Below are 18,822 nucleotides of genomic sequence, written 5' to 3' on the forward strand. Positions count from 1 at the left end.
TGTGACTTATCTGGTCCTGATAAATTTGGGTATGTTTTGATCATGAGCCATATTTCAACTGTCAAATTCACAAGCTTTGAACCACCATTTTCAATGTCTTCATTCTCTAGAGAGAAAAAAGCCCCTTCATCCAAGGTGCATCTCCCAGTGGTGCGCTTCCAGTAGAAGTTTTTTACCTGGTTCATCATGCCTACTACAAGATGGGTCCCAAGAGGATTTTTACTTGATGCTTTATGCCCCCTTAGATAACACAGATCAAGCTCTTTCTTTATTCAATACGGCATATATAAGAAACAAAGAGGAAGGTCCTCTCTGGTTCTTGTGCCCAAAGATTGGAGACACTTTATTGATCAACCTGGAGTATAGCTCCAATTTTGTTCTATTTTGTAAAAAAAGTTCAAATCCTTTTTGTAAGATTAAATCATTCTTCTGTTTCCTGGTTGTTCTTGTTGGGTCTTATTTCTTGGTGTACTAGTGCTATGATGCCCTCAAGTAGTCTTTGCACTTTAAAAATGGGAATTTCTCCGCTATTCGCCCTAGGAGTCGGGAGTGACTGCAGACCTTCATTGACGTTAGGGCAAACGAGTCCGTAACTTCCCCCCTGAGCGGGTCGATCTAACAGGGGCAAGGTGAAAGCCAGAAAACTTGCCCTGATTCGGACTGGGAAAATGTCTAGCTCCAGGGAAAACATCCAGTCCAGTACAGGTTCTCTGTGGCCATTGTTGATATGCTGATCATGTACAATTTTCTCGATGTGCCTCTCAAGCAGGTTGCAACAATGATCCTACAAATATTTAGGCTACGCCTCGCGAGCATCCCATTGACAAGTGGCCCGACTGCATCAGATGATAACTTGGCTCTTCTCAAAATTCAGCCAGGGACCACACAAGACTTCAATAATCTCGTATCCCAGTGGTCCTTTGGAAATAAATAAATCTACTTTAAAAAAAAAAAAAAAAAAGTGTACACGACCAAAGTTGTGTTTATGGGACCAGGGACAGCACTACTAGATATCCGAGTTGCGAATAAGAGGGCTGCCACATCTTCCACCACACTCCTTTAGGTTCTTAATCATCCCAGCTTGCTCTATTGTCACCGTTTTTATAGGTTTCTCTCTTCTGCCTCTCTCTCTTGCCCTGGGGCAAAGTCTGAAGAATGAAGATGAAAAAGATGCAAATATGACCGCCACTGCCCACTACCGGCACAAATCAGAACTTCCCGGGGTGGCCCCTGGATTGCGCTTACTGAGCCCTCCGGCTTCCATACTGGCTGCAAGAAGCTCATTAAATACCGTTTTGTGGAAATCAACACCAGGAAGTGACGCACTTGCACCAGGGCTGGAGGCTGACGTGGTTTGTTATATTTTAGAATGTACGCAGTGCTTCACGCTCTTGACTAGATCGCCAGGTTGGCAGTTCCTTCCAGCACGCCACCGCTCACCACTTCAGGTTTGGGTGAAGCCCGAGTGCGCTCTAGTCACAAGGCCGCCCGAGACCTTTATTGCTGCCCTTGGGAAGGGGCCTGGGTTAAAGCGCGTCCAGAGCATTGGCCGTCCAAGCGGTCTCGCAGCAGTATCCTATGACAGCCGTCTTTCACAACAGACACTGTCGGAATTGCAAAGACAGCCAAATGTGATGCAGGCAGCCACGGTGGCATATGAAATCTAACTTAACAATTGTAAGAACAGGGTTCTGGCATTTTGCAAACGGGAAATGAACAAGGAGACGAGCGATGCTGTTCAGCTGGTATCACTGAATCGACATCCGTCTGGGCCGAGCTGATAGCGCTAACGAAAACGAAGGCAGTCTGGGAGCCGCGCGGACACCAGTCGTCTTTAAATGCGTCACTAATGCAGCGCCGGCCGACCTTGGAGCCCGTGGCGCCAACAGGAGGCCGCATGGGCGGGCACCATGGTGGTTGCGGGGGTGCAGTCTCCGACCCTCAAAGGTTTAATATTCAAATATCTCGACTGAACCCGATCACCGGAGGAGAAACAGAAATCCACACTGCATGAGCCATTCCCATCGTGACAGGCAAGACCGAGATGCAGTGAGTGATGTGCACGGGCGCCGGACCCCTGCGATTCACTCTTGAGTGACTCCAAGAGATGGCTTGAAAGGGGCACACATTCACAGCCCCTCGTGTTTCACAGCCTCCCTGATAATCACCGCTTGCTCTCTTCTCACAACTTCCCACCCTAGTTCACAGACCAACCCACAATCCAGGCCAACATCGCCACCACCTACCAGTCTCGGGAGCCCATACCTTTCTCTGGCACAACACTGACGTCCGGTCCAATTCACAGTTGTGATATTAGAAGTACCAGAACAGTTTCACTTCACTGCATCTCTTGGAACGGCAACGGCACAGGGAAGAAGATCAAAAGGGGTGTGTGGTCTATACCCAGTCTATGCTTGTGGAGCATATTAAGAGTTCCTACAGGAGATGCACCTCGACGGCACAAATGGGGGTAGGAGCATTGGTAGCACATGTGCTCCATTCACTCCATTGATGGCACTGTACACTTTCGGCATAGCACCACTGTCGATTCTGACAAATTAAAGGTTCCAGCATAGAACCTACCGGCAGTACAGAAGAAGGTGGCTCAGAAAAATCAAACCCGGGGGCAGGAGAAGCAGTTTAAATGGCAACGCCCCTCTACCCCCATCAGGGTTTGATTCCTAGACATATGTGAAGGGGAATAATCCTTAGATTTAATAATTGTGTGTGTATACATCTATACACCAACCACCACCACCCACCCCCCACCCCCCTTCCCCCAATAGCTCTGTTCTGAGGAGTTCAAATACAGAGACACCACAATAAAATAATTTCGTCAATGCCACTGGAATGAAACTGGGAAACAAAGTCAAGCAAGTGAGGATCCTTGCTGCTTTTCCCGTTTCAAGAGACTATTGTCCCATGGGTTTTTATTGTGCTACTGCATGATTAATAAAGGCTATTGCTAGTGTTGGAGTTAAGTAGCCCTATCTTGTAATTGTTATTTGCATCGCTTAAATCAAACTTAGAATTTGTGCAGTGTAAGGTCAGCTTTGAACTCACTGTTCTCAGTCTAGTCCTCCACACCGCCGCAACAGACGGTTTCAGGACCTCCTGTTTGACTTTTTTTTTTAAATAAATGGATTATTTAATGTGCCTGGTCAGAAGCACTATAGTTTTACCACTCAGTAGTGACGCGATTCAAGTTGCGGCTGCACCCAAGCATCAGGAGTTCACTGGGAGGAAGATGTGAATGGTATCCGGATTCAGACTTCTTTCATCAACGACTATTGAGGAGAACAGACTGTTGTGTGGATTTTTTTCATCCACCCTCAAGAATTTACTTCCACGCTCTCACTCGGAGCTCTTTTCAGGATTACCAGCTGCATTGTGATTTAAGGATATGCAATGGTTCCGGTCTATGACTTGGTGAGCCTCCAACATGAGCCCTCATAGGATGTGTCTTTGTTTGCCTCCAGAAGGTAAACAAAAAAGTAATTTCTGATATTGGAGTACGAGTGCGTGACGACGTAGTCTTTCACACGTCATCACACCTCACGTCAACACGTCAATGTAACAAATTACAGGAGGGATCACAGACAGGTTAAAAGAGTACCGAAGGGAGAGAGCCCAGGCAGATGTACTACTTCCTAGTCGCGGCGCATACTCCACAATGGAACCTGGTCAACGGCGTAAAAAACAATCACTTCACAATTGTGGGTGGAGAATTAATGCTTGTGTACACCACCACCACTACTCAAGATTACTGCGGATATTAATAAGAGAACCAGTCTAAACTTATGTATGCAAGACTTTCAGACCTGTTAAACATACACAGCACTTCAAATGCAAACTTTTACATCATAAATTATTAACTCCATCTGGCAACCCTGTCTCTCAGTCTTTTGTACTAGATTATCAGTCACAAAGGCAGAGACGCGGCCAATTCCCACAACATTAAACAGCCACATTTAGTCTGTCAGCACCCAGGCAAACCTGATATTAATTGGAAACATTGGTAAGGATCTTTTGAGAACTACCCGCCCGCTACCGCCCAAAAAAATATTAACGTAGAAAGGAAAAAGGCATTGCTGTTTAACGATTTGGACGGGTATCAAATATTTGCGGGCCAACATTACTCAGAGCTAGAAGCGCAATATAATGAAGTTAGCACTTGGGACGAAAACACAGAGGCCATTAAACGCATGGAAAGGCAATTCCTAGAAGAGCCTAGGATGGTGCTCTAAATGCACAGATGCCAGAGGAATAGCTGGCAGCCCGCCACATAATGGCCATCTACCTGCGAATAGGAGAACAATGTTGACAATGCTGATGGATTAATTTGTTTTGAGTCGCCATTAAAACAAACAAAAAAGATAAAAAGGGAGACTGTCGAGTTTGGAATCTCCACCCTTGATGAAATTTTGTATATTGCCTAAGGCATAGAAAGGTCAAAGTGAGCTAAAGAATTGGCTGAGGGTAGAGACCAACATGCATCTGCGTATGCGGTTTTAAATAAGGAAAAATGTAGCACATTTAAAAATAAGTGGGGTCATATTCTGGTACATTACAGATGCAGTGCTAAAAACACATTTAGACAATGGAAGTAGGTGGTTGGCATCTGGAAATAAATGCAAACACAAGAAGGTATGGCATTTCTTAAGTGTTTACAAGAAATCCAACATAGTTGGGGTTAATGATGCTAGTAAAGAAATGGTTGCTAATAATGTTAATTTGATCTGGACTGTTCATGTACACTTGCTGAATCTTTAGGATAGCAAGAGCGAAAGACCATTACGTTGGGACCACATTGGTGATGTGGACTCATTGTGGCCGATTCAGGTTCACCCATTAAGATTATTTCAGACCTTACCATTGATGAATTTTGGAAGGGTAATGATCTCTGCTACAGATGTAATAGTTTTATTGGGGTTTGATATTGACAAATTAAGGTTTTTCATGGCACATTCAACTTTATGGGTCAGTCCATTAATATCAAAATATAGGCAGGTATGTTGGTGAAAAAATAAACATGGAGTGGTTAAACCAGGCAGAGTTCGGCGTAATTTAGAAACCGGGCAGCTTATGTGCGGTTATGTTTAGTGATATGCCAGTTTGCAGTCTCTACTTTGAGTGTCGAACAGATCCTTTCAAAGTATCCTAAAATATTTCAATCCAAAGTAGGTCCAGTAAAGGGTTTTGAATATCACATTAAACTTAAAGAAGTAGAACCAGTCCACCTCAAAGATCAGACCTGTTTAAACTTAATGTTAAGAAATATTTGAACGTACTATTGAACAACTTATGTGAAGAGGAATTATTGGTTCCAAAGATAGGTCCGATTGGGTTTTAATACTCACCACCACAAAAAAGCGGATCAGTTTGTGCTTTGATTTGCACACATTGAATAAAGATAGTCGATTGTCATCCACTGCCCAACATCCAAGAAATGGTAATAGCTTTGGGAAATGCATATTTCCATCGCCAAAATCATGTCTAGGACTTGGCAAGAACAATGGTACATGTATATGTGGGTATGTTTTGATTGTGCAGGCACTTTTGAGGAAAGGTGTGAACTTTTTTGGGTAAAGAGCAGGAGGAAGATATCACATAGGTCAAGGATATCCTTATAAATTTATCTGTAACTGTAATATAGAATATGTAATTCTCCTGCTCTCAATCTTTCAGTTGCAAGGCAAAAAGGTTTGTGACTGCGGAACAGGTTCAATAGGTATTGGTGTGGTTCTAAGTCAGTGGCTTGGCAACAGGGAATATACACTTGGATTCATTTCACTAGCACTTAGAACGCCTGAACTGAATTGTAGTACTAAAGACTGTGAAGCCTTAGCTTGTTCATCGGTTGTATTTGGTATTCAAAGTTTGATTTGTACACCTACCATCAACAACTTGCATTTAAGATGAGTTGTAAATGTACGTGCAAAGCCCAAATAGGCTAGTTTGGCAAATTCTAAAATTCAGGAATTTAAGTTTTATAATTAAATACATTTCTGGTGGACACAATATTAAGAGCGGATTGTTTGTCAAGAATTTCTGTGAGTTCAACAGATGGTGATGATGAAGTAGCGCATGATAAAGAATGGAGTAGAGCGGCGCAAGGCTTCGCACAAATTTCCAATGAAATTTAGATTTAGGCTGGTATGACCGTCATGCAAGATGTCTTTATTCCACCCAGGTCAATGAAAAGCAGAGTCGTTAAACATGTGCATTTGGAAGTACAGATACTCGGACGTTATTGAGAAAATATTGTTGGTGGCCACAGACATTCAGGTAGAAAAAAAATGTTATAGGAGGTGGTTTTCATTCTCAGCTAGACATTGAACATTTTTGCGACTAGCTTTCACCCAGGTCCTGTTTGATGGGATTTGGGACATGGTTGGGAGAAAGTTTGCTGGTCCTTATCATTTACTACTCGCCAGCATGAAGCTCGATTGTCTTCGTGGAATACCTCAGTAAATAATTATATTACGGGTTTGTTTGAGAGGTGATGATTGACCTTGCTATTAACCCCTTCTGTACCACGCCCTTTCCCCCTCCTGTGCCGGGCGATGTATTAGTGGGTGGGGTTCATGACGACATAGTCTTGTCATGGGCACAGCGCAACCGTGCTCCATGACAAGACTATCTCGTCATGGGCACTGAAGCGGTTAAGGTTCTCAAGAATGTGTTTCCCCCTCACCCCCCGGAAGGAAGGTGCATCGAGACACATTGTGGTAACCAATTTGCGTCTGTAAAAATGAGCACGTTTTTGACTGAGAATGTGGGTCAAACATTTGAAGGGGACTTCCTGCATTCCTTCTTCAAATGGCCTAGTTTAAAGAATCGATAGGTACTTGAAGACGGATATAGAATGCATTGTGTCTGTATGTAGCTACACGTTTGAAATGAAAAGCTCTGGACCCATCTGAATACCCCGTGTTCCACCACTAGCGTTTCTTCACTTCTGCTGAGGAGGGTCATGGATGCTAATTCAGATCTAGTTCCCAGTTGTGCAAGATCTGAATGAGGTTTCAAGTTGTCCAAGTGTTTCAATCTGATTTGATAAATAAAAGTATGTGTGATGTGACACGGATACAGTTCGGTTCTCAAGTAAAAAGACACTCGGAAATTTCAGTGTCGCGTTTTAAATTTTTTTTTTTTTTAGTTTGAATGTATGTAGTGGCTATGCCGAGACATAGTAATCTGGTATTCTTAAGATAATTATTTTGAACAGGTCATGTCACTCTCCTCTTCAGAAAATGGCACAGTAGCCTCCCTCTTCTATACATTAACATTTCTGGCGTCTGAAGTCCTTTCTTCTGAAAAGGCCACATTTGATTCCAGAGTGTCATACCATCAGGCTCCTCCAACTTTCCCTGTGGGCATCCTGTGTCCCCCACACTTCAGATTACAAGTCAGAGAGTTTTAGGCCAACGTTCCTTAGGATGTTATCCTACATTCGATCTTCAACCTGCTCGAGTCTCCCCGGTCCATCTTGCACCACATTTCATGTAGCCGCCAATTTCCCTTCACCTTTTAATGCATATAGGATCTCCTTCCTTTCCCACATATTTATCTTCTTTTCCAGATGCCCGACTTACTCCCATTCTCCTCACTTCGAATTCCACACATTCAAGATACTCACTTAGCCTGTGTATTTAAATCTCCTGATTGACTATTCAATGTTGCTCCTAAGTGACCTGAACTGGCTGGTGAATTTCCCTGCAAAGGAGGACACACAGGAGCACGCATAGCGTACAAGGAACATTCTTTATGGGTTTACTATTAAGCCGCAACTAAATGACAAGATCCCAACTACAGCTTTATGGAATTTAACATGGTCCTCACCAGCCAACTTTCATGCAGTAAAATCCACCATTTCCTTCACGGCCATCACATGCAGATGCAGAACGAAGACTGCGGTTCTTCGAAGGACTAGACTGCACTCACACGTCAAATAGTGTTGGTTGCATTTGAAGGACATAATACTATGTACCATTCAGATGTTAGGAAAGGTTAGCCATTCTGATCACTCACTGACAACCTCAATTCTTTCAGGACTATCCCACAGAAGAATCAAGATTGATCACAAGTCACAGGTGGTCTGGAAAAATTAATTCCAATAAATGCATCCCTTTACTAACCAGAAGAGACCCTTCTAATCTCATGGGTAGCCATGGTTAGCGTCTGCATCTCAAGCACTCTGCATGCACTGTACAAAATTACAACCATGGACGCCGATTCATCAAAATGTCAGGGGTCAGAGAAATGAAGTTGCACACTATCATGCAAGAAAACATCAGAGGGCTGCCCACTTACCCCACCAATACTCCTTAAGCCTCCTTGCTAACAAGTGGGTTAGGGGAAAAGCAACAAATGTAACTGCAGAGAACAATTTCTGTTCCGGATTCACTCTTCATGATGGAGGCCAGGAGGGGGTGCCTAAAGGGTACCGCCCACGCCAGGTTGGAGAGGTTACTACCATCTCAACACAGGCTTTCACGACTGTGGTAGCAGCTTGATTTGAGTCTGAGGCACAGCTTTTTCACCTTTACTCTCTTGACTCTTAAAAGAAAACTATCCTTTAAGTCCCTATAATTATGGTCTTTGGTCTTCATTATGACTGAAGGATGGCTGCTGAATGGTTGGTTGTGTGCGTTACAAAGAAACTGGTCAGTGGTGATTTCCTTTGGATCAGATGTGCGAGTCTGTGCGGCAGGAAACTGATATCTTTCGTATTGGGCGAGAGATGTCCATCTAGGACATCAGATTCTGCATTTACACACCCTGCCACCCATGCACAAGACAGGTGTACCTGGTGGAAAGCATGAGGTGAGGTGTCTCCAGCCCATTCCCACTGGTATTAGACTAGGCTTCAGTTACCGGAGCTAATCCCATCACTCCCCCAATCAGGCCATCTCCTATGACAGACTCAGACCAGTTTGGTGTGAGGTGTATTTTCTAAAGTACGAGTGCCTACACTCGGCAGGAAGCTCACAAAAGTAGCGAGCAACAGCACCTTTGTATTAAAAGGTAAAGAAAGAGGTAGCACGTCCAGGGTGTGCGCTATACAAAACTAATCCGATGTATTAATGAGAAGCATTTCTGCCTGTTAAAGAAATAGTCCCTTTAAAATAACATTTTTAAAAAAGGCCATCATGTTTGTTGCATTATTAAGATGCTAACTGTTTTCAGGGCTTGGATCGTGCACGGTTTCTCCCTGCTCATTTGTTGGCTCGCCAACTTCTAGGTTCTACATTCAATGCCACTTGATGTATTTTAGAAATTGTACCAAAGCATATCTTAGCACTAACATGATCAGTTTTTATGTGTTTTCCACCAGCGTAAATCGTAAGGAATACTGGAAAAGCATACACTAAATTGTAAACATGAAGTTAGAGATTTCATGCAGCTAAATATTTACAAGTCCTACAAAAGCACATATCACAATCCTAGTCAAGAGTTGTGTGGATTCTTCTAAGGTACTTTGTAAGGGGTACTGCAAATAGTGCAACTAACAATGGACTCTATTTGGGGCGAGCTTTTACGTTGACCATACAAGCACACAGCACAAATGTAGGGATAAGGTCACAGCTGGATTCCATTAGGGTGAACCTTCAGGCATACTCACAAACAAGCAAGCAGTACAATCGCAGCCAGGAGGTCATACCTCCATGTTTGACCTCAGGCTACAATTGGTAACGAGGAGGCCCTGCCTGGATTGCTTGATGGATGAAGGCTTACATTCATAGCACAATGTTAGCTTAGAAGAATATGTACTTTTGTAGCACAGGCACAAAGAGGCCATACTTTAATTGCAGTATGGGCGAGTCTTTACATGTGCCTTAAAAGCACATAATATAGCACAACAGAATTAATGAGGCCCTACCAGGACTGAAATAGAGACACATGTATCACACAACCCCTTATTATTATGGTCGCGATGATATCATACTTTGATTGCATTAGGAGTTAATGTTTACATTCATATCATATGCACATAGAACACTAATAGTAATAAGGTCATTACTGCAAATCTGTACGGGTCTAGCACAAGAATACGACATAACACAAGGCTATCTATGAGGTCCAACGAGGAATCGCTTTACGAACACATGTTTGCATGCAGTAAACAACCGTCACCCCCTCATCCGTAACCCCGCATGCTGTTACAATGCGGTCGTAACAACGACCGCGTTGTGACAACGCATACCATTACCCCGCAAGTCGTTACAACGACTGGCGGGGGTGAGGGGGGGGGGGGGGGGGGGAGAGGGAGATGTTGGATTTAAAATCCAACCCCTTCCCTACAGTCCGCACAGACTGGAGTTGGAATGGTAAATTTTACTATTCCAACATTGCTTTTTACGTATAGGTGTTAACATCCGTAGCACCAGCAGATAGCTCAATGATACCCAAGAGGTTATTGTGGACTGTGTTGTGTGAATGCTTAGCCAATTTTAAAATTTTTTACTCTTGTAACTACTGTCACTTTACTCTGTTGCACTTGACAATCACCTGTACCTGCTTGCTGTCGCGCAGTGGATTTAGCGCTGCCGCGGCCCCCAGAACCACCAACTTCTCCCTACCGCCATCTCGGCGAGGACGGAGGCCACACCCCTCTCTGAGGCCACGCCCCCCGACGCAGCCCCTCCACACCTATAAATAATGTGCATCTTTAGTACGCGCAGCAGACGAGCGCAGCGGGCGCTCCGTCTGCGCGCCAAAGGTGCGCCAAAGGTAAGCCCGTCTGCGCCCGTCCGCGCCAGGCCGGGCACCAGGGCACGCCTCGCTGGCCATCTCATCTCATACTCGTCTCAATCTCTCAAAGAGCTACAGCATCTTGCCCCCCCGCTGTCTCCTAACACCAACCGCCGTATACACACAGCCGGCCTTACGCACCCCGCTCTACACCCTCCATACGGCTGCACACCTTCAGTCAACCCGTCCAGGAACGCTATCTCCATCAGGGTGTCATATTTGAACACCCGCTCTCTAGTAAAGCACTATGAAGATATTTTCATCCTGTTGACTGACAACAGCCCCGACATACTCCTGCTCACGGAAACATGGTTAACGTCAGAGTCCCTCCCAGATATCTTGGCGGCCCTCCCCCCTGACTACTACATTCTCCATGCCGATCGCCCCGGTGACCGGCCCAGAGTTGGGGTGGCAGCCATCATATCCAAGCGCCTGAACTCTTATCTCCTCTCTTTGCCTCCCACTTCCTGAGGTGGATAATTTACTTATTAGCGTGGAAATTGGCACCGGTGCCCTCACCCTCCTCCTTTTATACCGGCCTCCACATCCTATGCCATCCTTTTCTTCCATCTTGAGCGAACAACTGTCCAATCTACTAACGCAGCACTCCAGTTTCGCCCTCTTCGGCGACCTAAATTATTGGTTCAATGACACGAATGCCGGTCCCCATGCTATAGAGCTCTTTGAGACTCTTAGTAGTCTGAACCTCAACCAACAGGTCACCCAACCCACCCACACTAAGGGCCACATCCTGGACCAGATCTAGACCTGCAATCTGGCTCTGTCCCAGCCAGCTATATCCCCGTGTGTCTGGTCAGACCACTACTTAGTAGACACCACCATCACTGTCGTCGGCCGGACTCCTGCTCCTCTGATGGCTGGCGGCTCCTCACGAAAATGCAGTACATATGACTCCCAGGGCTTCCTCACAACCCTGGCCGACACCCGTCAAGTCTTCAACCCCTCTGATAACATCGAAGGAATAGAACACGACATCGGATCCTGGCTGAAGTCGGACAGCGACCTCTTTGCCCCCTTGATCAAATTCCCCCCCCCACTAGGCATCACAACTCCCACAGGTGGTTCTCTGATGACCTTAAGCAACACAAATTAAAAACGCGCCAGCTGGAACGTATTTGGAGACGCAATTATTCCAAATCAGCCAGGCAGTCTTACAGGACTGCGCGCAGAGAATACAAAACTGCCATTACCCTAGCCAAAACGGAACACTTCTCCAACAGGATCTCGTCAGCAGTCAACAAATCAAAGGAGGTGTTCAAAGTCATGAATGAACTTACTACGGACGACAGAACCCTCCCAGCCCAGACCCCTACTCAAGAGGCATGTGACACCCTCAACCTCTTTTTTTGTGGAAAAGATTGCAAAAATCAAAAACTCTATACCTCCCCTACCCCAGCCATACCCATCGGACACTTCCTCTGACAATCCTTCTACCCTCTCTACTTTCCCCGCCCTGAACCCTACCTCATTAGCGGAACTCGCCACTCACGTGAAATCTGGCTCTCCTAATGACAGCTGTCCGCCATCTGTCTTGCGGAGTATCTGCCTCAATCTACCCGATTGTATTCCACCCCTGCTGAATGGCTCACTCAGCAGTGGCACCGTCCCTAGCTCTCTCAAGGAGGCCATCCTTGTGCCCCTCCTCAAGAAACCTGGCGCCGACCCCGCAGAACCGTCGAATTATCGCCCCATCTCCCTCCTTCCCTACTTTTCAAAATTAATGGAGGCCCACGTCACCCTATGTCTGTCAAATTTTATCGAATCCTCTTGTCACCTTGAGCCCAATCAAGCCGGCTTCAGGCCTGCCCACTCTACTGAGGCCGTCATCTTGGCAGTCCTGGACACACTCAGGAGCAATGCGGATGCGGGGTCTCCCCAAGCCCTCGTACTCCTGGTCCTGTCGGCCGCGTTCGACACGGTGGACCACAACATCCTTCTCCACCGTGTCGGACAGGCAGGCATCCAGGGTTCCGCTCTTAAGTGGGTCGAGTCCTTCCTGACTGGTAGAACACGGGCTGTCCGCCTGGGCCCCTACACTGCGACAAAAACCCCCACGACCTGCGGAGTCCCCCAGGGCTCCTCCCTCTCACCGCTCCTGTTCAACCTATACCTCCGGCCCTTGATTCACGCTCTCCAGAAATGGGACATCATTGTCTACAACTACACCGACGATTTACAGATTGTCCTCCCGCTCAATTCTCCCCATGCCATCAAAACATTTCACGCAGTTATGATCCACATCCAACATTGGATGAACCAGAATCAACTGAAGCTAAACCCCGGGAAAACAGAGCTCCTCCTTCCTGGACTCAGCCATGCTCATTGGGGCCCGCAGTTCTGGCCCTCGGAGCTCGGCCCCCCCCCCAGTCCCGGTCAAATCAGTGAAGAGTCTGGGAGTGATTATCGACACCGAACTGTCCCTCAAAGCCCAAGTGGGGGCGGTATTCTCATCTTGTATGTACCAGCTCCGGAAGATTCGCAAAGATCGCCACCTACTTCCTCTCGCCGCACTTACCCAAGTTGTCATCTCACTTGTGCTTTCCCGTCTGGACTTCACCAACTCCCTTTACTATGGTCTCCCACAATCTCTGCTACACCGCCTTCAGGTAGTTCAGAACCAAGCGGCCCGACTCATTCACAAAACCCCCAGATGGCAATCGGCCAAACCCTTACTTCACAGACTGCACTGGCTACCAATAGGCCAAAGGGCAGCTTTCAAGGTGGCCTGCCTCACATTCAAAGCCCTCCACTGTTCCGGCCCCGCGTTTCTCAAATCCTTAATCACTCCTCATCGTCCAACGCGTAACCTCCGATCAGCTCACCGTCATCTACTAGTCACCCCGAAAGCTAAAACCAAGAAATTCGGTGGTCGCCGCTTCTCCCACCTGGCTCCCGGGCTTTGGAATCTCCTCCCTCTCTCCATCAAATCCACCCCTTCTCTCCTGAACTTCAGGAAATCACTAAAAACCCACCTCTTCCCTCCCCTTGGTTAAAACCACGCCACTCACGCTTTCTCCCTCACTCACTCTGTCTTAAAGCACCAGGAAGCCTTTGGTGTCAGCGCGCTCAATAAATTGCACTTAAGATAAGATAAGAATGCTTACATGCATAGCACAAACACATGGATCAATGGTAGTCAAGAGGCCATTCGTGGATTAAGTTTGGTGCGAATGTTTACATTCATAGCACTATGGTAGCATTAAAGCCTCTCCTGTAATGCATGATGGGTGAATGTTTACACTTACAACGCACTGTAAAGAGAAGGACTAAGTAAAACAAACAAATGAACTCCGAGCATAATCATAAAAGGCCGCCGTGACCCTTAGGAGCATTTGGAAAAAGGTCGAAACAGGTTGGTTTCTGCAGCTGGGATATAGGGGCACTGATCTTCCCTGTATATCCTAATTTTGATTTTTTTAACCGAGTCGAGAACCAAGAATAAAGGTAACTTTGGGTATCCTCTTACATAGTTTTACTTGCACATGCCTGCACTTCACGATCCCTTCTTGAGGGAGCATCTTCCCTTTTCTCTCTTTTTTCGTACACTTTCTTCCCTCACCACTATATGTAAAAAAAATAGTTTTTTGCGCTCCATCCAGTGTGTTGGTCTGCACCTGGACGTTGACAGTGCAAAGTGTGGCAGGGCAGTATTAAGAAAATTAACTCTTTTCCCTTTTGCTTTTCCCCTTGTTGCAGGAGTTATAAATAGCTCATAGTGAGAATAGGGAGCAATAATAGATTTTATGATTTAGCTCAGAGTTAATTTGTTTGTTTTACTTAGGCCTTCTCTTTACAGTGAGTTGTAAGCTTTGAAGGGCGGAGTCAGAGAAGGCTCATTCCCTTGTCTCTCGTTATTGTGAGTTCTAGTGAATGTTTACACTCGCAGCACAAACATGTGGCACAATGACCCAATAGAAGGCGTGCGTTGGCTCTATAACCATTACCGGTACCCACTCAAGAGCTAGCAGCAGAACCACCTACGGAAAGCACTACAGTCACTCAAGAAAAAAGTTCCCTCCCAAATGTTGACAACACAGTGTCTAAGTTATGCAAAGAGATGTGCCTGCAGCTGGAACGCACCAGGAAAGGGGTTTAGAGAAGCCTTTAACTCTGCAGGCTGGAACACGGCACACTGGTTCAAAGACATATGTCGAGGGCCTTTGCACCCCATTAGCAGTACATGTTTAGCATTCTATATGGGAAAAAAAAAGTAGGTTAGACGTCCCTTGGTAGTGCCAGAAAAACATGGGAGCTTTAAAACAAGCATTTGCAATGCAATAGGTCTTGCATTTATAAGAGTTTGAGCTATTGGCATTGTAAAATTACAATGCCTTTTATTTAGGTTTTGGTTTTAAAACAAATAAAAGGCATTGTCATTTACAATGTCAGTAGCATAAACTCGCATAAAAGCAGTGTGCGGCGTGCAGCAGTGTGCGGCGTGCAGCAGTGTGCGGCGTGGTTTGTAAACAACAAGAAAAGCGGACATCAAGGGAAGGGTGGGAGGGAACGAGCATATGGGGTGTGAGTTATAATGAAAGTTCTGGCGAAAGCAGTCTGCTGCTTTCAAGTCCGATGCCAGATGCCAGCTTCGCGCTTGAATGCCTCACATGCACTGACCATAAACCGCATTCCTAAGGTCTTGTGCCCCTTACTAAATCTCTCTGAATGTGTGAGGCAGCGCACGCGCAGGAAGTAGCTGGTGGCAAATGAAATGCGCGTGGTTGTGCGCGTAACCACCACCCGATCCGCCTGGGAAGCCTTTGGGAGCATTTTCGGAAGCCCCTACATAAGTCTCACTGGCGATCGCTTACGCGATAGCCAGGCGAGACCTAAACAGTTCAATTGGTTATATGCATATTCTTGGACGCTTTTCCAGAGAGGAGCCTGCAAGAGTAATTAGCAGGTAATTCCTCCAAGTGAAAGTGATTGGGTTGGCATGCCGGAGGAGGAGGCCCAGACTGTCTGTGCCCTACCAGCTGTACCAGGGCTGCTGCAGTCTGGAGGAGCCTCTGCTGGGCACACGCCAGCTGTGAAAGTTGCCCGAGGAGGGGGCGGAGGCAGAATCCCTGCACAGGGGATACAGTTGCCATCTTTCTTAGAAACAAATACAAGCTACTTGTTTACGTTCCCGTAAAATTGGCAAGATTCTTTGGTAACATGGCAATCGTCTGTTTGCTGTAATCATAATTGTGAAACAATGTAGAGAGCCCTCACACACTTTAACTGTTTCTTTGCTGTTTTGAGAAAACTGGCTACCTCATTTTGTAGGCGTCTCATGTGCACCTACAAAATGCGATGGCCACTTTTTTTTTTTCCTTTGTAGTTGCAATTATAGTTGGATTAGTTACTAAAAAAATGTGCAAGCTTTTTTTTTTTTAAAGCAGGGTTGCAACATGGGGATTTGAAACAACACAGAGGGTAGAGGGGAGTAAGTAACATGGGGTGCATGGGCGAGGATAAAGCAGACAGAGCTCATTGAGGCTCTGGGGAGACAAACAAGCAAAAGAACAATGGGAAGCAGGTGGACCAGATGCTAATATGCATGAGAGCAACAGGGTCAGTAGGAGAGTGCAACATGAAGGGGTCGGGGAGAAACACCAGGTGAGAGAGCAACACAGTGCAGAGGGTAGCGAATTACACGAGGGAGACAGCTGGAAACACATGCATTCTAATGGAGTGCTTAACACAAAGGGAAAAAGTAATGCTAGAAAAGCAAGCAGTGGAAGCATAGACGGAAGCTAAAGAGACGGTAAAAAGGTTATGCTCCATGGGACTTCAAATGCTAGATTGACAAGCTGGAACACGAATTGGCTGCAGGCACAAGAGTGACAGGAAAGCCATAAAATGGTAAGGCAGTGGGCTGGTTCCCAAGCCTCAGAATGTTCTTGGTAAGCCCGCTATAGGTCTTGCAGAAGGCAGCGCATGTGCATTCTAATGGGCGAGGTCTAAAGATTATAAGGGAAGGCCCTGCCACAGCCAATCCGGGAAGATTTCCGTTTCTCCTCACTCTTATTGGACACCGATTTAAACCCGCCCTCCAGATCTTGAAGATTCCATAGCAGACGACCTCCTGCTACAAGCATAGGAAATCAGCGAGAGTACACAAAAAGACAGACCTGCAGAGCTAGAGTTCCTCGCATAACACAACCTATAAGAAAGTGTCTGTCACACTTCCTCGTCCATCACACTAATAAGCGCTGCATCTCCTAACAAGATAATCGCACCTCGGTGGTCACCACGCACAACAAAGCACTTCCTACATAGGGTGAAATCAACGACAGCATCCTTCCAAGCACACATCCACATGTTGCAGAGTACAGCAGTGTGGTGAGCGCTTCAGCGCCCCACGCAGGTGTAGTAAGCGATATACAAATAATGTAATACAGTACAATGGTAGCGAGGTCGTCATGCTTGGACTACAATATAGGTTAACAGCAGCATGCACGGTACAGAACAGTACAGTGGTATGAAGGGGATCTTACCTGGATTCCATTGGGGTAAATCTCGCCCTCGCCGATGGAGTCCACCAGGTCCTCTTCGTCCAGCGTGGCCCGCTTGTAGGTCGACATCTGGAGGGTTAAATGGAGAACAGATTCTCTTAGCGTTTCCATGATTCAACAGGGCCCGCGACGATGGGCCCCGTCCAAGAGCTAGGTAAAAGCCTGGTCGGAGGAGCACCTGTGCGGCGTGGCCTGCCCAGGAGTACACGCGTCTTTCATTACTTCTAGGCCCGTGACTAGCACTCCCTAGCACCCGCACCCAGACGGAGAAGGGCCCGGCCCACGCTAACACCTCATTTTACAAAACCTGCTGCGCCTGGCAAGAGAAGAAAAAAAAGATAAAATAAAGAGGCGGCAGCAGCTCTTGGGACCCGGGCCGACGGGACGTCCTGACCAGGTTATATAAAACACATTTCTGAGTAGTGCCAAGCTCGGAAGAGCTCTGCCGGCGGATTAAGTTACGAAAGCGAACGAAATAGCCCACCCATGGGGCCTGGTGGTGCTTGGGAAGGTTTCAGCTGTGTGAGCGTCTTAGTCTGAGAAAACATGCGCTCGGGTCAGAGGGAAAAACAGGAAGCGCTATAAGCTGGTGAAGTTTTTATGGCTACATTCCACAGCAGGTTAAAAGGCTGGCCCGGGTTTGCAAAAGCAGTCCACCCGGTTTTCCCATGCCCGTCAGCCTTCCGTACGCTCCACCCTCACCTCCGATCACAACAGAAAGCGCCCGTCATAAGCCCCATCGCCCCAACAGAGCTCTCAGTGGCCTGGAGATCCGCCCCCCTCGTTACGTCACAGTGGGCAGGGACTACAAATACCACAGCCCTCCCAAGTATGCCAGCACAGGTTCCAGGGGCCTGTGAAGTGTTACCCCGAAAAGGGCCCTTAATGGTTGGGATGCACTTATAACCCATGCAGGAACACCCTCAGGTGAGGGCTTTGGATGTTACTCAAGTCCAAGTCATTAGGGATACCCCTTACCAGTCTGAGGCTTCCCTCTAACAACATGTTCCATTCTGGGAGTAGTACGCGTCATTCATTTCAACTAAACCCATTGGAGGAAGAGACCTGAAAGCAACACTTTATAGAGGCAATCCAAAGCCTGGCACCTTGTGCCCCCGATGGCATGGAGGCATTTTTGGTACTCCAAGGAAAGCCATAGCTGCCCAACTAGATTGTTGCCCATTGAGCGTGTGAGATGGACACGGACTGATGACTACTATGGTGGTATGGGACACTGGTATGTTTGGAGCTTGCATTCCATGGAGGGTTTTACCAAGTTACCATGTTTATTTATCGATTGCTCATGAAGTTCCTAGGTTCCTGGTACAGTGGAACCCTGCAGTAACTGAAACAGTTGTGGGCTGGAAGCTTGTGAAATCTGACAGGTCTGTGGATCAAACACTCCAAGAGGGAAAGTAAAGCTGTACCCTCCCTACATCATTTGAGAGGACAATGACAGTCTGCGATGGGGTGAAATGATCATGCCACTGGGAATTTGCAAATAATCCTAGAAGTGTGAACTGCATGACGTTCCGGCAGGTTC

The 18,822-nt window shown here is 46.5% G+C and overlaps 1 protein-coding gene across 3 annotated transcripts in view; it reads right to left on the reverse strand.

The window, feature by feature from the left end:
• Positions 1-18,822, reverse strand: part of ECE1 (endothelin converting enzyme 1) — a 398,159-nt gene that overhangs the window by 288,580 nt on the left and 90,757 nt on the right. Inside the window, exons 1-2 of one of the 3 annotated variants that reach the window (XM_085608989.1) lie at positions 17,458-17,683; positions 17,262-17,348 (exon numbers count right to left, since the gene is read on the reverse strand). In XM_085608989.1, the coding sequence (XP_085465115.1) occupies positions 17,262-17,348 (87 nt within the window). In that variant the 5' untranslated portion in view covers positions 17,458-17,683. Of the gene's footprint in view, positions 1-17,261; positions 17,406-17,457; positions 17,684-18,822 lie in introns of those variants that run through there. The other 2 variants (XM_085608988.1, XM_085608987.1) reach the window with 2 other exon arrangements.

The sequence above is a fragment of the Triturus cristatus genome, chromosome 1_2 (assembly GCF_964204655.1).
Source record: "Triturus cristatus chromosome 1_2, aTriCri1.1, whole genome shotgun sequence".
NCBI lineage: Eukaryota > Metazoa > Chordata > Amphibia > Caudata > Salamandridae > Triturus > Triturus cristatus.